This window comes from Agelaius phoeniceus, chromosome 1, assembly GCF_051311805.1.
Source record: "Agelaius phoeniceus isolate bAgePho1 chromosome 1, bAgePho1.hap1, whole genome shotgun sequence".
NCBI classification, from domain to species: domain Eukaryota; kingdom Metazoa; phylum Chordata; class Aves; order Passeriformes; family Icteridae; genus Agelaius; species Agelaius phoeniceus.
This window is the reverse complement of record NC_135265.1, coordinates 6,980,541-7,006,799: the sequence shown is the minus strand read 5'-3', so window position 1 is coordinate 7,006,799 and position 26,259 is coordinate 6,980,541. Positions and strand designations below refer to the sequence as shown.

Here is a 26,259-nt window from a genome sequence, read left to right as displayed (position 1 = left end):
AGTGCATTATTAAGACAATAAAACGAAAACACAAAGTAAGGCCATGTCAGAAGACAAGTTTTCTGCACACAATTAACATTTTTTGCACACAGTTTGTGTCCTTTGCACACAATTAATGTCTTCTGTGCCTTGGCCTGATTAAGCATCTTTAATTGTATGATCCCATGCAGAACAGTTTGTGCCTAATTCAGTCCATAGGATGGACATTGCTGTCTTAGTATAAAACTCTTCAATATTCCATTTTTTTTCTTATTGCTTAGTGTGTAGGTATGTACACTATGCAGATACTGCTGTAAAGAAAGATTTCCTCATTTCTGCATTATTTTTTCAATAATGTTTTTACTATAATGAATATGTGAATAACTTGTCTGTAATTTTTTTTTTTAAATAGCAGATATATATGGCCTTGTTATGTGTCTTAGGCTACGTTTTCCACCAGAGAAGTTGAATTTATTTATATCTGCTAATTTGGATGGCATATTGAAGGAGTTTCAAAAATACTCAGACTTAGTTAAAAAGGTTGCACTGATACTGCAGTTCTTCATTCTGGTGCCATTGTGAGTGCACAATCTGTGTAGAAATTAAGGCTGAATTTTTACAGGGCAAAGAAAACTTTTAACAGTAAGATTAAGAGCTAAAAAAAAACTAAGAAAAATTTTACTTAGTAAAAGTAAGTGATACCTGCCCAGTATCATCAAGGAGCTTCATGGAAGAGATGAAACTCTTTTGCAGGCCATTACTCTGTTGCCATAACTAAGTGCTTTTCTTCCCCCACAAGCCATTCACAACCTTTTCCAATATTTCCTTTCTTTTCTCTCTGTGAATTAAGCACAGTCTCACAGGTAAGAGGTTTCTTTAAGTCAGTGACTCCTCTTAAAATACCTGTTTTATGCACAAAATCCACGTTTGATCTGTAACGCTCCTTGTGTTTTAGTGCACACACATGTGTGCGTGTCTGCTCATTCCTTTATCTGTGTCTCTGTGTCTTGTGTTGCCTTGTATTTGTCTGCCTGTATCATTTCCTTTTGTCAGGGAGAAAAGGAAGAGGCAGACCTCCCATACTGCAGGTTTAAAGCCTTTGTGGCTGCATGAGAGCACTGCTATTTGAGCTGGCTGGGTGACAGTGATACAGCACTAGGTGTCAGAGAACAGTGTACTTTTCCTCCTTGTAATCTTCATCCAATTTCAGTTGTCTCAGACTTCTGGCTTTTTGTTCAGGTTGATATTTTTAGCCACTCCACTCTTCATCTCTCCTTAACATTTCTCATCCCTTTTGCCTAGTTCTTTCTGAGATCTGTTCCATCACCATTTCCTGAGTCTTACACCCGAGTTCCCTTAAGGTCTTTATCCAATTTGAGTGCCCAGGTTTGATTAATTGGCCCTTCAAATGTTATCCTGCCCCTCCTCAGCTTCCATCTCCATCTATGGTTTCTCCTCCCAGTCTCATCAGATTCATTCACACAGTGAATCCCTTTTGACTCTTTGCTCCTTATTTGTCCATCTCCCTGTGTGCTGGATACTCCTGTTCCCCAGATGATTAAGTGACAGTAGTATCAGGATCCTTAGGGATGTCTTCTTTCCATTTGGAGTGGCTTTTTGTGCTTAGGCATAGTGTATTTATTACAGACTTCCTCTCTCTAATCCTTGTCACACTGAAGAAACCTTTGCAGGAGGTACACGATGCCCAGTCAGTGCTAAAAATTGGAGAGGATCAGTTATGATCAATGAGAGTAGGTTTTTCTGTGATTTTTCACTGACAAACTTGTGGAAGTGTTTTACATTAAAAAAAAAAGAGATAGTTTTCTCAAGCTTGGTCACATCTGGATAGATCTGCAGGGAAAGGGCAGAAGTTGCATCCCCCATTCTAAAATTCATGACAAATTGCTTGTCCCATGAATGAGGCAGTTTTTAAGATGAACAAAATGTTTTTGTTAATGACTTTCCTGTTGTCAGAAACGGCTGGAAAGTTTTGTCTAAGTGTTCCAATAACATCTAAGAGAATTTAGAGATGTGTTGTGAGAAGTTTACCCCAGCTCTTTATTGTTCAGAAAACTTGCAAAAGTAGAAGAGGATTTATATGAAAGTATTTTTAAACAGTCTCCATTAACATCCCTTCTTTGATAGTGCTGTGCTGACAAAAACTTTGGTGTGGACTTGGCTGTGGGACCAGTAGAGAACTTGTGTCAACACAGGACAGCTCAGGACTCTCATCTAAATTTTGACCTCCCTGTGGATGTGCCTACCTGTGAGCTGTGTTCCAATTCCAGCTGCAGGCAGTGGAGATCTGGCCAGTATTGTCAGTGGAGCCTGAAAATGGTAACCCACTGTTTGGCCAACTGAATGGCCATGAGTAAATTCCATAAATTTGGAGCCTTATTAAATGAGCCTTATTAAATATAATGAAATTTGGATGTTCTCATCAAGGCTTGTGTCCTTTGGAAGCACAGTGTGATTGTATGAGCAGTAAATTCTCCTTTTACTTTAAATGCCTTTATAAATGTACTTATGGCATAGCCTATAGAATGTTTGAGCTACTTCAGAATCCCTATATATGATTTAGGAGTTTAGGAGCTGTGCTGTGCTGGGTTTGACAGAAAGTTGACTTCATCCCAGTATGTTCTGCAGTGACCAGGAACAGATGCCTAGAGATGATCATTAAACAACAAGCATGTAGCAATGTTTCCCTCAATTATTTTTTCTCAAGCCTCCAACAATTTGTGGCTCAGCCCATGCTCTGCCAACACAAAGAAATGTCTACACACACTTCTTAAGACCTTCTGAGCATGAATCAAATGGAACTGGCACAATAGTCTGTTTTCTGAGCCTGCCAAAAAGCAGCCTCAAACCAAAGCTGATGATTTTTGTTCTTGCCTTGTTTGTCCTGGAGTTGCTGATGCTGAAGCCTAATAACCACAGTTTAAATTACATTAAACATTATTGACCTTCTTGTTGTTGACAGTCTAACTAAACAACAGGCTCATGTGTGCTCTTCTGCCATGGTGGATGTTAGATGGGAATTAAGGGAGTAGCTGGTTGATAGCTGTGGAAAAGCTTAGCCTCACTCAAAACATTTACATTATCCTAACTCTTGCAGAAAGCGAGGAGGTGATTAAAAAAAAAACCCCTTTTTCTTCATGAAAGTGTGAAAAAAGCAGCAAAGGCAGAGCCTGTGAGGGAGATCATATCCATGCAGTTATTCTGCTAGCTTATGTAATGATGAGTAAAACACAGCTCTAAGGCACCCAAACCCTTCAGTAGAGCTTCTGAATAAACAGGGTATGGGAACATTTCAGGTTATATGAGGAAGAATTTATGTGCAATAAAGTTTGTATGTTTTCTCCTACATATTTCAGGTTTCAAATAAAAAATGGTATCTTACTTAGCAAACTTGATTCTTGCAAGTTTTTAACCTATTCACCCCCAATTTTACAAAAAAACACTCCTCCAAAACTTGAATGCTTTTTTTCTCTGAATTCTTTAATGCCTTAATAGCAACACAGTTTATTTAATGTACTTTTAAATGAAGTGGTGTGAATGCAACTGGTGTGAATGAGAAACACAGTAGTGACTTTTTAGAGAGCCTGAAATTTCCACACTTAAAGAGACTTCTGCTTTCTGCCTTGATTGCATGTGTTGAGTCACTTTGTTAAGGTTTGAGGAAGAGGAGTAACTGATCTCTGATTGACTTGCTTGTTATAAATTGAAGTAATTTCCAAATTTGTGACATGAGTCATATAAAATTAAAAAGCTAGAAGGTAATTTCCAGTACTCCTGGAAAGGTGTTCTGTTTAGTACTTCTAATCAGCAGTTCAGTCGAAAGCCATTAATTGTTTTTATGTTGCCATTTTACTGCATTGTGCTCTTTAGTGCTTTATGGTACTTAAACCAGTGTATTTGACATGAGAGGTGCTAATGGTCATTAGTGTCTGCAAGCAATATAAAGCTCTTTCTAGATGATGGAGTAACCAATGAAGATTATCAGAACAGACTTCGTTAATCACTGTTTGTATAAAAACTTCTTCATGCTCTCATTAATGACAGGTTGTTAAGGTCCAGTTCTCTTCAGTCACAGGTTTATGTGACAGCATTTCCCTAGAGCTAAACTGTTGGAAATTTGCTCTTACAGGTAATACATTAAATTGTTTAACCAAGGACAGATGGCTTGTGTGTATTTTTGGTACACTGTCATAAAATTAAAAGTTCTTATTGTTCTCATACATTGTGTCCCCTGATCTTTTTTAAAGAAAAAGTTCATAATCAGTGAAAAACTTGTCATTTGCTTAAGAACATTTTGCAATTCACAGTACTAACATTTAGGTTTAGGACACTAACCAAGTTGCAAAGTACTTACTCAAAGACTGTATTTTAGCCTTCCTTTAATATCTGCCTTCTAAGGGTTGTTACTTCTCTGGTTGCTGAGTAATACTTTAAAATAATTCTAAGGGCAATAAAGTAATGATAAAACATGACCTCTGATTAGTTCTTGGTGCTATCTGGATAAACTCTTACATTGTCTTACAGGCATCTTTTTATAATTTGAGCAGGATTTTGGAGTACTCCAAAGTATGGAGCAGCAGGAAGGTTAGAAATACGTAAACAAAAAGCTGCTGCTCTTGTCACCATTCTCCACTTTGGCCATCTGTTTCCAGTAAAGCCAGTAGGATTTGTGACATCAGCTGAGCTGAACAAGGCAGAATTAACATTTTTGTTCAGCTGGTTTTGGTGCAATTACGGTTGTAGCAAGGAGGTTTTTGAGTTTTTGTCTTCCTGGAAATCTTCTGTGGTTTCTGCCACTCTTATTTCATGGAGGATGCTCTCCCATAGAGCTAGAATACAGAGAAGTGATTAATCAGGTTTTGTTTTCTGTTGGTCCACTTAGTTCTTCCACTGTATTTGTACAACAATGTCATATTTGAGCCTGTGGGATTAGTAAATAAAGGGAATTTTTAAATCAAATTTTAAAGATGGCATAGCTTTTGCTTTCCAAAATCAGTTCCTTTTCTGTCAGAAAAAGCAGATGTAAAAATAAAAAAGTAAAAATTATCAAGTAGAAAGAGGAGTGGATAGTTTTAAATGATGGAAATCACAGTAGTAAGAAGTAGCACAAGTAGGGATGGACTCAGAACTTTCTTGCAATGGACAAGTGCACAAGGAACTTGCTGAAGGGGACAGTTGGTAACCACTGAAGGACTCCCTGAGTAGGAAAATAGTCTGCTAGCTCTGCTTTGGTTTATTTCCTTGAGTGTACTATGAATAAGTAATAAACTATCTCTCCAGCTTTCTGACACCTTATAAAGTTGGGGTTTTTTTCCTGTAGAACAGGAATGTAAAATTACTTGATCCATAAACAAAACAGTGTTTGTCTTGCCTTGACAGCTTACCATTTTCCAACACCTGCCCTTCAAATTCAGCTCCCACCCCCTTCCCATAACACCTTATTTTGTGCTCATGCTAATGAAACTGGAGACTCCAGCCTGTCCCTGGCTCTGGGACTGTCCTCATATGGGCATGCATCTCATGGGCAACATGATTGATTGCTTCATTCCATCTCCTGCTGTCATGGTGCCATGTTTTAGCAGTAGTAAAGTAGTATTTGTTACTGATTTTATTTAGCAGAGCTTTTAATATTTTTGTTTAATTTAATACATTTCTGCTGTTCTTTTGGGGTCATAGCATGGGGCCTCGCTTCAGAGGAGTGTTGGCTTCTAGTGCTGGAAAAGTAACTCTTCTCACCAACATCTGCTGCCAAAAAAATCCCTTTGGGCATTAGTTTCTTCAGACTGCTTTATCTCTCTTACAAATTCTGCAAATGTTGATATTCTGTGCTTTTTATTTGCTTCAGATGATACATACCACATTGTTTTCAAAGTGTGTTTCACTTATCTGCCAAATGCTTTTCATTGCCAGTGCAGTTTAGCAGATGGGTTTGAAGGGTTCAATTACATGTAACTTGGGTTTCCATTTTTCTTCCAGCATCTTTATGTGGTTCCTTAAACCACCATCAACATTTTTCAAGGTTTTTTAGTAATCCTGTAGTTTCCTAATTTTCAATAATTTCTTCATTTATTCATAGAACATTTGGGAAAAGTTACATTCTGATTTTGTACTTGCTACGTACCATGGTTGATTGGTGGTTTTGAAAAACAGATGTGGTATTTAAAAATGCCATTTGTGTTGCTATTTTATTCCATTATTCCTAGCTTTTAATAAATGTTGGATTATTTTAGTGTTTTTTCAGTTCTTTCATAATTTTCTTTTCCTGATTAAATAGCTACTGAGGGTCAATGATGGGATCCAGCAAAGTCATGTTTAATACTTTTTTGAGGGATACACTTTGGACCTTGGCTCCTCCCAAGTTCCCCTTTCTATTTTTTCTCTACTGAGTAAAATCTTTGAAAAATGTGGCCTGTAAGAGTTGTGTCTTAGCTAAACCTGGTCCATCTCCATAGGTTTTCAGAACATCAAGGACAAAGTAGGACACTGGTTGTGTGTGGCTCAAAGTGGAGCTGCAGTTCTTGTTGTTGGAGGCTTTGGGCTGTATTTTCATGGTTTTACATCTAAGTTCAGGATTTACCTTGTGCAGCATCCTCAGCAAGTGCTCACTGAAGGTAGCATTTCCTAAAAGGAGTTTCTTGTAGTATTTTGCTTTTGTTGGCAGTCCATAAATGTAATTGCCATTGCTGCTGCCTTGCTCTCCTTCAAGAGCTCCATGTTATTATTTGCTTATCTTGTTCCTCTCCTCTCCTCTCCTCTCCTCTCCTCTCCTCTCCTCTCCTCTCCTCTCCTCTCCTCTCCTCTCCTCTCCTCTCCTCTCCTCTCCTCTCCTCTCCTCTCCTCTCCTCTCCTCTCCTCTCCTCTCCTCTCCTCTCCTCTCCTCTCCTCTCCTCTCCTCTCCTCTCCTCTCCTCTCCTCTCCTCTCCTCTCCTCTCCTCTCCTCTCCTCTCCTCTCCTCTCCTCTCCTCTCCTCTCCTCTCCTCTCCTCTCCTCTCCTCTCCTCTCCTCTCCTCTCCTCTCCTCTCCTCTCCTCTCCTCTCCTCTCCTCTCCTCTCCTCTCCTCTCCTCTCCTCTCCTCTCCTCTCCTCTCCTCTCCTCTCCTCTCCTCTCCTCTCCTCTCCTCTCCTCTCCTCTCCTCTCCTCTCCTCTCCTCTCCTCTCCTCTCCTCTCCTCTCCTCTCCTCTCCTCTCCTCTCCTCTCCTCTCCTCTCCTCTCCTCTCCTCTCCTCTCCTCTCCTCTCCTCTCCTCTCCTCTCCTCTCCTCTCCTCTCCTCTCCTCTCCTCTCCTCTCCTCTCCTCTCCTCTCCTCTCCTCTCCTCTCCTCTCCTCTCCTCTCCTCTCCTCTCCTCTCCTCTCCTCTCCTCTCCTCTCCTCTCCTCTCCTCTCCTCTCCTCTCCTCTCCTCTCCTCTCCTCTCCTCTCCTCTCCTCTCCTCTCCTCTCCTCTCCTCTCCTCTCCTCTCCTCTCCTCTCCTCTCCTCTCCTCTCCTCTCCTCTCCTCTCCTCTCCTCTCCTCTCCTCTCCTCTCCTCTCCTCTCCTCTCCTCTCCTCTCCTCTCCTCTCCTCTCCTCTCCTCTCCTCTCCTCTCCTCTCCTCTCCTCTCCTCTCCTCTCCTCTCCTCTCCTCTCCTCTCCTCTCCTCTCCTCTCCTCTCCTCTCCTCTCCTCTCCTCTCCTCTCCTCTCCTCTCCTCTCCTCTCCTCTCCTCTCCTCTCCTCTCCTCTCCTCTCCTCTCCTCTCCTCTCCTCTCCTCTCCTCTCCTCTCCTCTCCTCTCCTCTCCTCTCCTCTCCTCTCCTCTCCTCTCCTCTCCTCTCCTCTCCTCTCCTCTCCTCTCCTCTCCTCTCCTCATGGGTAGAGCTGAGATGTCCTGCAAGTCACAGGACAGACTTAGCATTGTAGCCCACAAACTTGGCAGTAGTTCTCCTTGGTGATCCCCTTTCATTTCTTTGCCAGAGCATTTTCTCTCTTTACACTGCAGTTCTATTTAGCATACACTAATATTTTTTCTGTCTCTTGTCCATGAGTTTTGGTGCTGGCAGATATTTTTCTGAAGATGTTAATTTCATCTGGTTTTAAAGAATATCAAGGTAGCTGTTGACACAGCTTTGTGATTTGTATTTTCATAGGGCTGGTTTTGATATCTATGGACTTGTAGCACTATTTCATGCCTAATTTCATGCCAGGCTTTGAAACAGAGAAGAATTATGGGAATAAATATTGTCTGTATTTGAAGAATTAAGCAGATGCAGTACATAACTTTTCTTTGATTTGGTTTATGTTTGTATTTGGATGTTACTTGACACTTCAGCTAGTAATCAAACACACCAGTGTTAGTGTTGTATTTTTATTGTGAAAAATGAGAGTCCCTGAGCTCAGTTGTTGCTGTATATTATGTATACCTTCCTGTGAGCTGCTGACCTGTTTTTTCTTAAGTTTACTCAAAATCTTACGGTGCTGTGCCTTAAAAATTATCGTTGCCTTGGTGAAAAAGTGCAAAAGGATGTTACAGTGCTTCAGGGACTGTAATGAATCTGAGAAAGAAAAAAGACTGATTAACTGAATCAGAAAGGTGTGGGTGATTTTTTACAAGCAGACTGATAGACTCTGCTCTCTCTTGACTGGAGAACTGGAGGATCATTGCGTAGTTCTTTCTGAGAAATTATTTCTCTGGTGTCTAATAATAATTGTGCTTATTTATGGCTTCTCAAAGTTCAGTGGTGATATTTGTGTAGTCTTGAAAGGCAAGATGAGAAGAAAGTGCAAGGTTATGTAATGCATTATCGTCCCAGAGAGAATTGTATAATGCCAGTAAGATTTCTGGGAGAACATCATACTTGAGTTCCATTTGCATTTCTGATTACAGTGTCTGTGGTTTTACATTACAGCTTACAGAGCCATGTGGTTTTTAGTCATAACCTATTGACAGCATGGTGTCATTTGCCTTTATTTTCAGAATAAGTCTCCAAGCCCCATTACTGAAGACATAGCTCAAGTTAGATAACATAGAAGGAAAATGCTTTTCTGTGACAAGAAGAGTTTTAATTGTCAGAGTGTGTTTAGAGCTCACTGTGTTTGGGAGTGCCACTGAAAGACAACACTACCCCACTGGTTTCCTTCTCAGTATTCACTACCTCTTACTGGCCAAGGTGTTCATCTCCTAAATGAATGGGGGGGGGGGGGGGGACAGATCTGGCTAAAAAATTACAAGAAAAAGGAATTTTTAAATGACTTGTTCTGTTTGTTTTTCAGCGATGTGCATTTTGTAAGCACCTTGGAGCCACTATCAAATGCTGTGAAGAGAAATGTACCCAGATGTACCATTACCCCTGTGCTGCTGGAGCAGGCACATTTCAGGATTTCAGTAACTTGTCCCTCCTTTGTCCAGACCACATTGATCAGGCTCCTGAAAGATGTAAGTACACAGTGTTCAAATGACACAATTAGTACCAGGTTTTATAAAAAACAGGATCAGCTTAAGAATGAATTAGTTTACATGCACTGTCACAGTTCACATACCCAAGAATTCATGTGTATTCAGGGATAGAAAAGATGTGAGTTCATACTCTTCTGTTTGTAAAGACCAGCAGTCCTGCACAGCAAAGTGTTTTTCTTTTAATGACAGAACAAGGAAGAGGATTACTGGTAAGCCTTGTCCTCTGTCAGGTTTTTGTTCAGTTGATAGACTTGCTTGTCCTAACTCAAGTTAGAGCAACCTTCTTGCAAACACTTCAGCTAAATAATAGATGTAGGTCTCTTAGATTTAGGTCTCTTTATTTTGTACTTGTTCCACAGAGGAGTTGGTTCCGAAGCTCTCAGCTTTATCTCGAGGAGAATAAAACTGTTTCTTTTGTAAGACTTCATTAAAGTTTAAAATGAATTTACTTTTGTTATGAGAAGATTAGTTGAGAAAATTGAATTAAAGTACTAGCTATTAAATATATTAATTAAATTTGAATTTCATGAGAATGGTCAAGTTTTCTATGCATAAGAACTACTAAGTAATTTTTTGAGTTCGTGGAATTGTTCATAATTTTGAACAAAATATTAATTGAAAAAAATATTTCTTTTTAGCAAAGGAAGAAGCAAATTGTGCAGTGTGCGACAGCCCTGGAGACCTCTTAGATCAACTTTTTTGTACTACCTGTGGCCAGCACTACCATGGGATGTGCCTGGACATTCAAGTCACACCTTTAAAAAGAGCAGGTTGGCAGTGTCCTGATTGCAAAGTGTGCCAGAACTGCAAGTAAGTGAGACTTACAGGACATGGAGGAGGATGGTGTGAGATTTATGTGCTGTGGTTTTGAAATGCATATTTCATTAAATGTTTGGGGGTTTTTTCCAAAAAGTGTAGATTATTTCCCCATCTTTTCTGTTGTATTAAGTAGCTGAGCAAACCCTTGTATTGGAAGCTTTGTTCTAAAAGAGCTGAGCTGAAAGTTCTGTTTGTTTTACCCCTAGAGTTATCATTATCACGGCAGGTTCTGGAAAGCAGCAAAACATTCTGATTTTTTTCCCTCCTTTTATATACAGGAGGATTTTTCTCAAATTTACCAAATAAATAATTTTACTGTAGTGTCTTCACAGTCTAAGAACCTGTGCTTTTACTCAGCTGACAGTTCAGTTGTGCCTGTACCTACACTCTGGGCAGGTCTCCTGCATTAGGCCCTCTCATTTCATGTCTTTCAGAGGCAGATAAAGAATCATTATGAAAACAAAACCCTGCCTTAGTTGAGCAGAGAAACAAAGTGACATGAGTGGCCCTGTTTGAGTAGTTGCACCAGACAAAGGCAGAGACAATGAAACTTAGTTGCTGTGGCACTGTAAGGGTTCACTTAGAAAATCCTGACTGCTTGTGGGCTTGTTCTCGTATAACTTAATCTGATGGGCACTGCAGGGTTCTTTTGCTTGCTTGTTTTTTTAAAGGACTTACTGGAAAAGAAATGAGTTTTGTTCAGCTTTAGTCAGATCAGCTGGGACAGTATGAAGGAAAAAACCCACTCTGCTACTGCTTCATGTGTCTGATCAGTCAATGCTTTCTTGCTTTCCAAGCAGAACACTTGGTATTTGCTAGCATTCACTCAACCCACTTCAAAAAAAGGGTGTTCCCTGATCATGCACAGCAGATAGCAAATCTCACCAATGATGCTAGAATAGAAAAGAATGTTCTAAAAAATATCCCTGAAAATGTTGTATTGGGTAATTACAGCATCTGCTAACAAATCTTGAAAAAGCAGAGAAAATGGGGTATGTTCACAGCCAGTCCATGGGACCACATGGATTCTGAGGGAACTGGTGGATGAAATGGCTGAGCCACCATCCATCATACTTGAGAAGTTTTGGCAGTCTGGTAAAGTTCCCACTGACTGGAAAAGGAGAAACATAGACCCAGTTTTTACAAAGGGGAATAAGGAAGATCTGGGGAACCACAGGCCAGTCAATCTCACCTGCCTGCCTACCAGGGTCATGGAGCAGATCCTCCTGGAAACTGTGCTGAGACACATGGGACATAAGGAGGTGATGGTGACAGACACCATGACTTCATTGAGGGCTGACAGTGCCTGAAAAATTTGGCGCCTGCTGTGATGGGGTTGCAGAGTTTGTGGAGGAAGAGCAACTGATGTCACCTACCTGGAGTTGTGCAAAGTGTTCAGCACTGTCCAGTGCACTAACCTTGCCTCTAAACTGGAGAGAAATGGATTTCACAGATGGAGCACCCATGGATTCAAGAGCTGGGGTCAAGAACTGAAGTGGAGACCAGTGATGGGTGTTGTTCCTCAGGGGTCAGAATTGGGGCTGGTGCTGGTATAAACATCTTTGTTCTGACATGGGCAGTGGGGTCGAGGGCACCCTCAGCAGGTTTGCCACTGACACCAAGCTGTGTGGGACAGTTGATGCTGAAGGGAAGGGACCCCATCCAGAGGGACCTGGGCAGGCTGGAGAGGTGGGGCTGTGTGAACCTTGTGAACTTGAACCAAATGCAACCTTCTGCACCTGGACTGGGGCAGTTCCAAGCACAAGTACAGGCTGGGCAGAGGGGCACTCAGAACACAGAAACCAGGGATGCCTTACCCTGGAAGTGTTCAGGATGGGCTTTGAGCAGCCTGGGCTAGTGGGAGGTGTCACTGCCCATGGAACTGTATGGTCTTTAAAGTCCCTTCCAACTCAAACCATTCTTTGATTCTATAATTACTTGATGTGGTATGGAAGTTCTTCACCATTATTGGAAGAACAGCATTTTAAGCATATCTTCATGCAAAGAGAGGGCTTTTTAAAACACCAGGTCTCCCAGGTAATGAGGTGGTATCTAGCATGTATAATGCCATGTACTGCAAGGCTTTATCTAGGCAGATCTTGTTGCATGTTTACTTACTGCATTAATTTATTTAAACGAAGGCAGAACACAGTGCCTTTAGATATTACCAAACTATTTGTCTTGTTCTCAGCAAATTTATTTTATCACTGGAATCTGTGGTGGAGCTCTGTAATACATCATTGTAGAAAAATTGAAATATCTTCTTTAATGTTTGTTTTGCTCTTGCAGTCATATTGTCTGAGATTGTAGGAGCTCCAATAGTCAGACTTGATGGCTCCTTTTTTCCTTTGGAAAAATTACAGTCAGACTGCAGAAACAAGTACAATTGGCTGTTTTCTTCAGAAAGAAATAAAATGTATATTGCAGATTTTGAACTGATTTCAGTACAGAAAGGCCATCAAATTCATCTACACATGTGTAAGTGAAAGTTGGCCAATATCTGGTTGCACAGGCAGCTCTTGGTGAATAAACATAGTTGTATGCACTTGTATTTAAAAATGAATTTGAAAGCATTGTCTCTGGAGGTATTTGTAAGTAGTGTTTGTATATTTTTATGTGCACACCTGTGTCTTCCTGTTTAGACTTTTCTTGAAACAGATATTTTGTTGCTGCTTATTGAAGTAATTTCTGATCACTTGTTGCTTTCCTTAGACACTCTGGGGAAGACAACAAGATGCTGGTGTGTGATACATGTGACAAAGGCTACCACACTTTCTGTCTACAGCCAGTTATGGATGCTGTACCAACAAATGGTTGGAAATGTAAAGTAAGTGGAAGGGTTTCAGAGTAACTCCTGGTCATTTATAAGAGCCCAAACTTTGTTGTCCACACTATGCTGTTCCAGGTGTATTGTGGGTTGCTGTTGCTGTGTAATATAATTTGTAATTTCTGAAGGAATCCCACTTGGACATAAATCCTGTGGCTCTACAGCTGCTCTGTGGGGGGAGCTGTCAGTGCTGTGGCTGAAGCAGCCTATGTAGGACAGTAAATCAGCTCCATAGGGAAAGGAGTGTAGGATCCAGGTGCAGGATAACCTGCAGTTAATAACAGCTGCTCTCGTGATACAATGGGAACAAAAATGTCAACTCAAAGCTATATAGTAGTGTATGGAATCCATACTTGAAATCTCTTGATATTCAACTCCTCCTTGCTTACCAAAACAGTTCTGCAGCTTGTGGGTTCCTTTGCATTTGAGGAAGGCAGGATGAATTTGTTGTTTTATCACTAACTTTGTAAGTAATTGCAGTGGGAAGTCCTTGTATATGAGATTTAGGTAATGTTACATCAATTTGTGGCAGTCATAATGTAGCTGAGAGTAGCAATAAAAAAGTTTGATCTCATAAATACTCCTTTCAAGTGAAGAGTAGTGTCAGGAAACTTCTTGCTATTGTGCAGTTTATTCATGCTCTGCTATCAGATCTTTGTGTTATCAGGGACAAAAGCTATTAAATATAATTCAAATCAGGAAAATGTCAGTTAATGGCAGTTCTATCACGTTGTGAAATATCATAATTAACTACTAAATTCTTGTGATCTCTAGAACTGTAGAGTATGTGCTGAGTGTGGCACACGAACAAGTTGTCAGTGGCACCATAATTGTTTGGTATGTGACAGTTGTTACCAACAGCAAGACAACTTATCTTGTCCTTTCTGTGAAAAACTGTGCCTCCAAGACTTCCAGAAAGATATGTTGCATTGTCACATGTGCAAAAGGTAAGTATCCAGCTTTTGTTAATTTGTACTGAAGTGCATAAAGCTTATGATGAGCTGTGTGACGCTGATGGGTTTCTGGGAAGGATGTACAATGTGTTTGATGTACAGTACCACAGGATCTTGGGCAGCTCCTTGATCCTTCATCCCTAAATACAATGAACAATAGCAGGCAGCTTTGTTTTAATCTTAGCAAATAAGTATTAACTGGGAGTTACTTGAGGGTACCTGGCAGTTACTTTCTGCAAGCTGCTGCTGCCTATTGAATTTAATCTATTTTGTGAGGAAGCAGGGTGAAAAAGTCATTGTCCTAAAGTTAAAAGAGTCATGTTTGCAGTGATCTGGGTTGTTTTGTTTTTTTGTTTTTTTGTTTTTTTTTTTAAATTTTCAAGTTTATGTTTTCTGTTTAATTTTATGTCTTTTACTATTTCAGTAATTTAAAAAACCTAAAAATACAGTACTTGGAACTTTTTAAGAATGTAAGCTATGTTCTTATTCAATAATATTGTATCTCACTGTGCAGCATCATGATGATGCTCCACATCTTGTGGAGTCTGATTGGCTTTAGGGACAATTTAGGTCTTCTTGTTTGTTTGTTCACTGTTTGACATGCTGATATATCATGCTTATTCCTTTAAAGTTGTCCATAATCATCAAGCATTAGTTGAAAATCTCTATTTCCCCATAGGAATGGGAAATAGTGCTATTTTTAATGGATTTTTACTATGATGCTTTATATTTTCATTACTAAAATCACAGTCACAATAAATTAAATGACAATAAATTAATCTCCCCAGATGGATTCACATAGATTGTGACAGGTCTCCAGGTAGTGAATTGGAGTCTCAATTGAAAGACTACATCTGCACTCTCTGTAGACAAGGAGAAGGGGATCAGACTCAGTCATGTGATGTAATGAACACTTCTGAACTCATTCCTGAACCTGACAGTATAACAGGTAATCAAACTTAAACTTCACAGCTCCACAGTGCTAACATCAGATGTAATATCTGTAGTCTCACCAAGTCTTTTTGTGAACCAGCTACACAAATTCTACTCTGTGAGAGTAGAGAATTTCATCCCTTCTCTATTTAACAGCAGCTGCTCAGGCAGTCCATGGGTGGTTTCTCTTTCTGGCTTCAGGATCCTGGGTACAAACATGGGCTGGTGAGCACCATAATTGTGGCTCTCAACATTCCAGCTCCAGCCTCTCAGGCTGTAGCTGTAAACTTCACTAATTTATTTTGGATGTGGTACAGTTCATAAATGTATTCATTTGACAGCCTGGCTGTTTCACTCATTTTTGCCTGGTAGATATTTTTGGAGACATTCAGTTCTCCTGTTTTCTCTCTAGCTGCTGGTCAGTCTCATAGTGCCTGCTCTCACTTTATCCAGGAAGGACAGAGCAGTGAGAGCTGGACTGTGTTCAAGGGACAGGTGTTTATTTAACTAGACAGCTTTTAATAGGTGTCCTTTTTCAAAGAAATGTATGATCAGTCATCTTGTTTCTGAGACATTCTTGTCTTAAGTGGACAAATCAAGCAGAAGGTGCAAAGTTGTAGAGAAGTGTAAAGTATGTTTTAAAAAATAAGTCAGTAACAGTAAGGAAGCACAGGGAGAACTTGGATCTGCTGATCTGACCCCAGTGGTTCATCCACAAGAGCCGTGTTATAAACTCAAAACTAAATGCTTTTGTGTATTTCAAGCACATACACTGATCCAGGCCCAATGTCCCTGGAGAAGCACAGCTGTGGTTACATTTAGAAGCAAGTTAAATGTAACACATTACCTGCACAGCCACTGCCATGTGCCAGTTTTGGGCTTGCAGCAGTGCTTGTGCACTGATCTTCTGTTATCCATAAGCATCTGTGGTTTTGAAAGCCTGGTAAATTTTGGCAGGAAAGGGGAAGTGTTGGGCTACAACAAAACCCTAATGTTTGTGTTCAAACTGATGTTCTGTATGAACAAGTCATCCCTTTGATGGTAGCCTGTACATTACCTTTTGTGAGCAGTAAGATGATGGAAAAGGTGCTCCTGGAGGAAGGGCAGTGACAGGAGGGAAGTGTCTGTGAGTTCACTCTGTCAGTGAACACAGCCTCCAGGTTAGGAAGAGTGACCACTTCAGCCTCTGCAGAGCATTTCCCTTCTGAAAGCTTAGGAGAGGCTGTAGGCTCCCAGGCAGTTCTTAGAGCATTTTGAAGATGTCCAAAACAGAACATACACTGGCACAACTCCCAGTCTCCTACAAAAACCCTTTTTGAGTAGGTAGCAGGTTAATCTGAAGGAATGCTGAAGTTTTAAGCAATGCTTCTGTTGGATTTCCAGCTAGTAGAAACGTTGACAAGCATGCTCTTGTCCCCAAGGAAGAACAGGGCTGTCATCTCACCTGCTGGGTGTAATCTGGAGCTATTACATCAGTAGAGCCATGCAGGGTTTTATACCCAGGAGAGCACTTCTGTACTTTAAAATCAGATTTGGAGCCAATCTAAATTACCATTTCCTCAGAGTTAAAATATCACTTTAAAGTTCACAGTCTGAGAGCAGCTTTTAAAGCGCTAAAAGTAGATCACCTAATAGTTGTGGGCTTTTTTAACTTAAAAAAGACTGTCTTGATGCAGAAAGCTGTGTTTGTTTCCCTTTTATTTTTTGTGCTAACATCCATGGAGGATCAGTTCTCTTCAAGTTAATGCTTGCTATATACTTTGTTTTCCATACTTCATCTAGTGCATTTTAATGAATTTCCTTAACTGAAAGAGCTTTTACACAAGGGGAAACAAATAAATTCCTGTTTCTGTGCTCTATAATGATCCTGTCAGCCAAAAGAACATTCAGTCTTTGCCTTTTCCATGCAAAGATTAAGATATCTTAGTTGTCAAGTGGCAAAATTCACTTTTCAGTATGTTGTTGAATACATAAGGTGAAAATCAGTGTTGCCAGTGCTGATGGTAGATGGAATTTTATATCTATGCCATAATCCACTGTAGTATTTGTATACAAATTTGAAGCCTCATGCTGCCGGTTCTGTTGAATTTTATAGACTTGGAATTTAAGAAAATTCTTTCTTGTATTGCTCAGGCTGTGCAGAAGTCTGTGACTGTGTGCATATTTTCACTATTAGGTGTATGCAATTGCCTTAGAGACATCTGTAAGCTTCAGTGTTAATGAGTAAAATATTCTTAATTTTTAAGGAATACTGTGTAGTCTCCTTAACCTTCTCACTGACCTGACCTGTCCTAAATCCTGTCATCATTAAATATCAGGCTCTCTGTAGCCAAAAGGTCAAACAGTGACAGCAGTTGCTGATGCCAAAGTAGTAGAATAAACACAGCAATTTTAATAACTGCTTTGCTTCTCCTTAAGCTTGTACAAATGAAATGGAAATGGAAAGTGCTGGAGATGATATGGCATTTCAGGAACAACCCATTACAGGTGATGGCCTTGATCAGGAATCAGCTGTTGGATGTGTTACAGAAGGTAAGAAAGAGTTCTGCACTCTGAGAAAACACCAGTTCAGAACCTTCTTCCAGTCACTAAGGCTTGCAGTGCATTATAAATGCAAGAGGAAAAAGCACCTAGAAAGCAGTAGGAGACACATTGCAACAGCTCCATCTGAGCTCTCAAGCAACAGTATTAACTTCTTTGCTTGATAAAAAGAAGTGTTTTACTGAAGGGGAAGACAGACTTCAGAATACTTGTGTTGCTTTACTTTTGTTTGTTGGTTTTACTTTTTTGTTGTGACTGGCTTTTTCCAAGCTGGAAAAATAGTTGAATGCTTTGTATGCTGGAAGTTTATTGTAAAACCCAATGACTTGTTGCTATTCAAGTATTGTCACTCACACTTTCTCTTATGGTTGTAACTCCACAGGCATCCTTGGTTAAGGGTTTTCTGGAGGATTTTTTTGGGTTTTTTTTTTTTTCCCTTTGTAAGTAAAAGATGATCTTTGGCAGGGTTGCAGCAGCTGATCATTTCTGTTTTGGGAGAAACTGCATCTTACCAGATGCACAGGGAGGAGCAGCTAAAGAAGGGTCAAATCCACTGGGTGTGCTAGTGACCAATATCAAGGGTAAAGAACTTGGCAGGATGTCCCATTCAGATGTTGGACAATGGCTGCTGTAAGGGGATACAAGAAACTTGTATTTAAAGACAAAGTAAACAAAACACTACTTTTCAGATTAGCTGTGATCACTCGGTTCTGCATCACAGTGCTAAAAGGGCCATGATTTAAATTGTGAAGAAATATTCAGAATAAAATGCTGTCTATGAACTTAGTGGGTGAGGAGGTTGTAGCAGTGTGAGTTTAAGAAGAGTGCAAGTGTAATAGAAATAAATGGCCTGTAAGAGAATCAGGGCCCATCAAAGGAAGGTGTGAGAAGCCAAATTCAGAGCAAAGAATGTGGTTCTTTATAGAGTGGAACAAAAACTCTGGAACGCCTTGATGAAGAAAGTTATGGATGAAAGTTCTTGATTTGGTTCAAGGGAGGGCTAGATAAATATTTTTGAAAGAAATTTATAATATATTAGGAACTTAAATTAAACCAGCAGCAGCTGTTTTCATTTCAGTTGATTTCCTAAAGTCTGAAAGAGTTTGAGAAGGAAAATGTTTTTATTTGTACTTGTCCTGTTCTTAGCTTTTTGGAAGTGTTATGACAGTAGCTTAAAATACATTCATTTATGATAGCATGCATCTTCAATACAGAGAAATTTAAAAGAAGAAATTACTTTTGACTGCCTACCTGGAAATGTGTGTTCAGTTCCTTAAAAATTAATCTTGGGTCTATTTTAATTTACTCTGCTGTGTTTTTAGGGAAGAAAAAGAACTAAAAATATAGACTACTGTAAAAATAGGTACAAAGAAAGATGTTAGTGAAGTATATTTTAAGCTACATATTAAATTCACTGAAGTAAAGTGATATGTGTTGGCCTGCATGATGTGTACCAAGTATACTTGTTGATCAGAACACCAGAAGTTTTTTTCTTTTTCACAGTGAGCCTTTAATATGGTTGTACTTAATTACAGGCATATCACCAGGAGAAAAGACCACACAACTGGAAGCAGAAGTCTCTGTTGAAATCAATTCAGCTGAAATGGAAATATCTCCTAAAAAGACACCAGCATCTGGTGACAGTCAGAGTGAGAAAATGATGGAAGTGGTAGAAGGTGTTCAAGCTGTAGCACAGCAGGAGTTGGACAAACAAGCTGAAGAGACACAGCTGCCTCAGGGTGGTGTGGAGGTATCAGAAGTGTCCACAGCAGACTCTCGGTCTCTGTGCTCAGTACCTGAGACCATGACTGTGACACCAGAAATTCTGGAGACTGAAAGAAAAGGAGATATTTCTGTCACCATAGAACAACAACTGGAAATAATAAAAGTGCAGAAAGATGTAGAAAAGGAAGAAACCCATGAAAAATCAGAAGCACCAGCTCTTGTGGAAGTAGAAACTACTGCTTCACATGGAGGTGTTGCAAGTAGTTCACCAGTCAGAGACAAACCCATAAAACCACCAGCTGAGACTTGCCCCTCGCTTCCCCCATCACTGAATCTAAACAAGACAAACGTGTCTTCCTCACCAGATGTTTCTCTAGACTTGCATTCTGCACGAGATGTGCAGCACAGTCAGCCCCCAGTGCTGCCCCCAGCTGCTGGGAGTGCTCTCCCAACCACCTACATATCAGTCACTCCAAAAATCGGCATGGGCAAACCAGCCATCACCAAACGCAAGTTTTCCCCTGGGAGACCGAGATCCAGACAGGTAAGCACATGCACTGTTCCATTCTGTGTTTATTAAATTGCAGTATAATTCATCAAATTCACCTGTTTCTTATAAAATGCATTGGTTCTCCTGACTGTGTAGTTTATTTCTTCAAGGAATTAATGCTCTGGTAAATAAGGAAAAAGTCATCGTAAAGCTTCTCTGGTGAGAGTTTCTTTTGGCTCATGGTTACAGCAGACTAGAAGAAAATTTGTTGTGTTTTCATCTGCTACAAATGCAGATAGACATAATACTGTGCTATTTAACTTACCTTTTATATATATTTTTCATATATGCATTTATTTTGGGTGGTACTTTCAAAGTGTGTTAAAACTTCTTAAAGTTTTAGAGAAGAACCTTCTACAACTCTGTGTCCTTTACTCTGCCAGATATTTTCTTGATGGACGTTTCTAATGGTGTGGTAAATAATTCTGTGGTTTTGTTACATTAGGAAATACCATGCAAGAGCCGTCTTGTACAAATCATTGTGGTTTGACTAGGATTAAATTTGATAAGTGAAAAGAATCCTCAAGTCTGACACTTTCTGCAACGTCTTTCTCTCTGTTCGTGTTGTGTTCCAGGGAAAATGGTTTACCAATCCAGGGTATTCATTTCTTGTTGGTGAAATTCTATACAAAAAGTGTGTCAGTGTGACAAGTTAGTGTTTCATCTTCTCATCACAATTTATTTTTAGTCTTTGGGACTTCCAGGTTGATGATTTCATGCTTTTCTGGACTTAGTGTTAACAAAGGTTTTTTTATATATTGCACAATTCTTTCAGTTTTTACATGTCATCTAAGGGTTCAAAATTTTTGCTTCCTAAGGTATGAGAGAGTGTTCTGGGAAGTTTTTCTGCTGTTTCCACTGAATTTAGGAGATCTGTGTTTGTTGTGCTGCACTTAGGTTTTCCTGGGTCACTGTACAGTCAGGTGTATATATCATGTTTGCAGAAATATGTTAATGCCTTAAATTTCCATTCAGTACTCTTAAGTTCCTACTCTGGGCTTTTGATGAAGGACTGAAAGCTGTTGAATGATGTTCTGTAGACTGTGTAAAAGGGAGATTTTTAAATGTCCAGTTACAGGCAGGTGGGGTTTTTTTGAGCAAGATGTAATTGGACAAATTAACGATGTGGAAGGCATGTATTTAAATCACTTTGGATTGCAGACATAAATAGGTTTAGGTTTATTTTGTGAGGGTTTTAAATTATTCTTTCTGCTGAAAACATTCATTTTTTAAGAGAGTGTGTACTTTTCCAAATGGAGAGTTGTGCAGAGGAGCAGAAGCAGATTCACAGAATGGGTCAGATTGGAAGGGATCACAATGGGCCATCTGGTCCAGCCTCCCTGCTCAGGCAGGGTCATCCCAGAGCACATGGCACAGGATTGCATCCAGCCAGTTTGGTTTCCTGTTACATGGGGATTCTCTGGGGTAGTGTTGGAAGAACACTGTGTTAAATGGTGTTGTATTTATTCTATATATATGAGTTGAACTGAGTTGAAATGGTTATTTTTGCCATGTCACTGTGTACTAGAAGGCATAAGATTAAGTCAGTAAATGGAAGGCATTACAAATTCTGCCTCTGACACAGTGGTAGGTGAAGAGTTGAGAGCATTCTGTAGAATAATTTTGAGTAAAAAACAATAAACTTCTGCTGGTTTTGTAAATTCCATAAATATTGTTTTAGTATTATTCCAGGGTGTGTTCCTTGAGAAATACCTTGTTCAGAGATATTTAATTTTCATCATGAAGATGTTGGTGATCACTGTTCCACAACACACTGAATATCTGTTGGTGTTTTAAGAGATTGTTTTAAATGAGATTTAAGAAGGAAGAGCTCTGTGATGGGTTTGGATGTGTGCTGTCTTGGATGGGATGAGTTTTTTGCTGTCTTCACTTATATGGTATCACTAAGTATGTTGTTGTAAAAGGTAGATGTTGGAAAAGAAGAGAAAAAAAGAGCTTTTTCAAGGATCAGTTGTTATGGTTTTTATGCTTGGTGCTTGGTTGGTTTTTTGGTTGTTTTTTTTTTTTTTTTAATGAGGAGAGCTGTATTTTCAAGTGATTAAAGTTTGTTCACAACCCTAAAATTACATTAAATATTAAATTGCAAATCCAGCTTTGTGCATTTGCAATTGCAGTAGGATTCATAAAGCATTAAGCAGCTAAACAGTCAGTGGTAATTTAGTGAGATCTCCTGACCCTTGCTGACACTGGGTTTCCTTTTGTTATAATTTACTTGCAGCTGTGTTGTTCAATTTTGAGGACTCAAGAATATGATGGAGAATTAGAACTTCCTGTTTCTGTCACAGTACATAATTATTGCTGGGGTTCTGATGTAAATGAACTGAATAGAACTTTTTCTTCAGTGTTGTGTGGTAATAGGCATTAATTAAAAGCCAAGAATATAATTAATGCATCTCTTTGATGTAATTCATTTGTTCGTGGTATTGTGGAAATGTGTGTCTTTAATTAAGTTTATCTGACCAAGAATTCAAATTTTTCTGATCTACAATAAAACTTGGATTGAATTTCCAATTTAATTCTTAACAATATGGTTCATGAATCATATACAAATCATTTTGTTTTACAAGACTGAATATTTCATATTCAGATTTAATATTCTTTTAGCTTTTTAATCTTTTGAATATATTTAATCAGTAGAAAAGTTAACTTCCTAAAAGGAGAATAATTTTGTACCTCCAAACTAAGAGTGGGTAATTTTAGATGTTAAGTATTTTCAGCATGTTTAAGATCTTGAATTTTGACACTGTGAGCATGTTGCCTCCTTTACAGATTGATGTAAAGATTGCTTCTTTGATAAATAGATTTTCTTTGTGTTGCTATACAGATTTTCTTTGTGTTGCCACTTTATAAGAACAGTTACCTACCATGCGTTATGAATTTAAGAAGTAATGAGGAAACTAATTAAAATTCAATGAAACTTTGGATTTGACCTGCTAAAATTGACTGTTACTTTATATTAAAACTAGGGCTGGAATAGTTAAGGCAAATCTCCTGTACCACAGACCTGCTGATGTAGTTGCCTACCAGTGTATCAGATTTCCTTTTTCCCCCCATTTCTGACATGATGTCCCTGTTGTGTCACAAATGTTCTGTCCTTGTGCTCTGGGTGTGAACAGGGACTCATCCATCTTTAGGTCTGAAGGTGAGAAGGTTTCTGCCCAGCCCTGTTCCCCCATTAGAGTGTGATGAACCTCTTGATCTTCTGAGTTGTCTGCATGGTGACCCCTATCTGCACTCAAAGAAAAAACTGGGATAGCAAAACCTTCCAGTGCAGGGTGTTGGTGGCAGCACACTGAGTGCAACCCTTGAGCAGCTGCTGCCAGGAGCTCTTCTGGAGTGGGTTTTGGAAGCCCCTTGGCAGAGTGGAGGCTTTGATCCCATCCCAAGCACACAGGTGCTCTGGGCACTGAGCAGTTTGTAGGTTGTGTGTCCAGTTTCCAGAATTGTCACATGTTTGGGTTTTTCTAAGTGTTATGTTGTCCATATTCCTTTTCCTGTGCAGGCAGAGCTAAACTCCCAGAAAGCAGATTTATGCTGAATACCACTGTGTCCACACTGGGGGTTGTATCAAGTGTTTTACCTTGAGAGTCTTATCCAAAATTAGGCTTTTAGGCCACTGACATCTGGTTTGGGTGCTAGATCACTTGAGGGATAGCCCTGTTTTCAGTAAGTGCACCTGTTAGCAAGACACCTCTATACAGTTCAAGATGAATGTATGCTTTGATAGAGTGGTTGATTCCAAAGGAGCTCATTTCCCACATGTTCTTGATGGAGAAATTGCATTTCAGAAAAGGAAAAAACAAACTCCAATGTATTTAGCAGAGCCATCTCATTTTCCTTGATTATTCTTCTTATTATTATTATTCTTGTCTATCCCAGTATTCAAAGGTGTAAATGTGTTTGAGCTTGCCCTTGTGAGCAGCTGTGAGTAGTTGGAAGTGTTTGTATGCATGAGGTTATTCCATATCAGCCCTGGGATTATGGCATTCTGAGGAAGGTAAACCTGCACTTTGCATCAGTTCCATTCTCATCCTGGTATTCAATATTTTTTACTCTCACAAATTCAGAATTAGGAAAATGTACTGTCCTTTATTAACCTAATGTGTAAATTGGCAGTGAAGTTATTTATGATGTGTGTCTCTTGCAGTCTTTCTTCTGTGCTTGAGAAAGTCTTCCACAGTTTTTATTTTCTATGAGGAGCCTCAGCATTTTTTTCCTTGGCTGTCTTAGCATTTTCTTCTCATTTTGCTTTATTTCTACTGACAATCATACAATACCTCACCATGATGGAACTACCTAAATAGGGATAATAATTAGTTAAAAAGAGCTTGTAGGTACACCATATGGAGGTATATTATTACATGTAGATAATAACATGTTAAAATGTGATACCACAGCATAACATGAAAACACTGGGGTGAAAAAGATCAGTGGTAGGGTTTTATAATGGTTTATTTGTAGCAGACTTGCAGGAATGAGCTGCTTTGTTGATTACCATGACTATGTTCCTTTTCTTTTGTCTAGTGGTTTATTCATATTCCTTTTGTTTGCTGTGCTTCTCAGACTAGTTGTTGCTGTGATTGGGGGTAGCTTAGTTTGAAAAGTCAACTGAGGCCATCAGTTCTTTCAAAATGTGATTTGGAATATAAAAGGAGATGTTACCACCTCCAACTAGTGTCTTCTTCCTTGATGCAATAAAATTTAGGCATGTAATTTGTTGTTGTTGTTATGATTGCTTGCTTTAGATTTGTATTAATCTTTGTTCATAAAACTCATTTTGTTGTGCTTAACCATCAGTTGGAAGTAAATACTGATTTTAGGGCATGTTTCATTGAGAACCTAAAAATTTCCCACTTTCTACTCACTCAGTGAACTAATTGACTGCTTAAATTAATGTAGAAATAAATGCCTATGCCTGCATGTGCTTTGCTTTTCAGATTTTTTTTTTTGTTGCTTGCTTTTTGCTTTTTGCTTTTTTGCCTTTTTTTTTTATGTTGCAAAGTTTTATACATCTATTTTCTCACCTACCGTATCCTAGGGGGCTTGGAGTACCAATAATACAGTGAGCCCACCTTCCTGGTCCCCAGACATTTCAGAAGGTCGGGACATTTTTAAATCCAGACAGCTTCCTGGCAGTGCCATTTGGAGCATCAAAGTGGTAAATAACTTGAATTTATTTTCATGTATCCATTGCTATCTTTCTGCTGTAGAGATTAGTGATGAAATTCTGTCTCTCACACCTTAATTAATCTTCCATTCTGTTACTGCTCAAGATCTCTAAAAATTATTCAAGCTCTGGAGGTTTCAGGTTAAAAAATGTGAGCTTTCCAGAGCATAAACTATGATGGCATTGCCTTGATTTCCAGTGGCAAAGAATACTTTGTATTGCCCAAATTTTGTGTGTGTTGAGTACATCACTTTCTGTGGTTGGCTTTACGTGGCTGTCAAAATAAATTACCTGAGAAGGAAAATGTCTTTAAGACTGGCAGTAAGGTAAGCCAGGCATGGAAAGGAGCAGAGATCTGAAGGATGGCTTGGATTTGTTGCTGTGGAGAAATCTTGCAAAGTGGATTCAAAGTGACATCGTTTTTAGCTGATGGGAGAATAAACAACAACTTTCCAACCTGATTAGATGGACCAAAATTGTATCCACAGTGACATTTACTATTAAAAACACCTGAAGTAACTAAAGTAGAATTTGTTGGTTTAAGTAAAGGCAAAAAAAAGCTAAATTATGAAACTGACAAATAGCTGTAGCTCCCAGTGATTTAAGTTCATCTCACTTTAACTCTCATGCTAATTTTATTTTGATTTGACATCAGCTTAGCTTTTGCTGCTTTAAGCATTAATTTTCAGCTTAATATTCAGCATTAACATTGATACAAGTATGTGCTTATTCCTGTTACTAGTTGTGTGAAAATAACAATACTGACACCTGTTCTGAAACAGCAAATAAGAAACTTGTCAGAAGAGTTTCCATGTTAAAAAAATTGATGATTGTGTGTCCTATGTGTGCATATGTATTAGCTCCATAGATATCTAAGGACATTTTTTGTTTCACCTCATCCTCCAGCAGCATCCTTCCTTTCACTCCTCAAATATCATTTTGTTACATGAACTTGGTGTGTGAGTCAATTTAATTTCTTTTTTCTTTATTAGATGAATGTTAATAAAATTTTAACATTGGGATCCTTCAATTCTCCCTTTAATTATGACCACAAAGTTCAATATCTCCTTTAAGCCAGGAGTTGGAATATTTGAGAAATACTGTAGGGAATATTGAGCCCACAGTGCTTCTTTCCATCCAAGGAACTCCTGCCTCCATCAGTAAAGACCCTTCCTGGCTGTTGGTGTCACAGTCCCCATGGAGCTTTGTTGCTCCCATCAATGTTGTTTTTCAGAGCAAATGTTTTGCCTTGGTATTAAAAGCATTTTGCAGCAAGCATTTGGAAACCCCATACTCTGTA

The 26,259-nt window shown here is 39.2% G+C and overlaps 1 protein-coding gene across 9 annotated transcripts in view; it reads left to right on the top strand.

Annotated features, from left to right (window-relative positions):
• The window catches only part of KMT2C (lysine methyltransferase 2C), a 190,205-nt gene that overhangs the window by 94,020 nt on the left and 69,926 nt on the right, over nucleotides 1-26,259 (top strand). For 8 of the 9 annotated variants that reach the window (XM_054644553.2, XM_077189707.1, XM_077189510.1 and 5 more), the window contains 8 exons: nucleotides 9,240-9,402; nucleotides 10,062-10,233; nucleotides 12,955-13,069; nucleotides 13,844-14,016; nucleotides 14,811-14,971; nucleotides 17,374-17,487; nucleotides 19,032-19,765; nucleotides 24,831-24,950. In XM_054644553.2, coding sequence (XP_054500528.2) covers nucleotides 9,240-9,402; nucleotides 10,062-10,233; nucleotides 12,955-13,069; nucleotides 13,844-14,016; nucleotides 14,811-14,971; nucleotides 17,374-17,487; nucleotides 19,032-19,765; nucleotides 24,831-24,950 — 1,752 coding nt within the window. The remainder of the gene's footprint in view (nucleotides 1-9,239; nucleotides 9,403-10,061; nucleotides 10,234-12,954; nucleotides 13,070-13,843; nucleotides 14,017-14,810; nucleotides 14,972-17,373; nucleotides 17,488-19,031; nucleotides 19,766-24,830; nucleotides 24,951-26,259) is intronic. The other variant, XM_077189555.1, reaches the window with a different exon arrangement.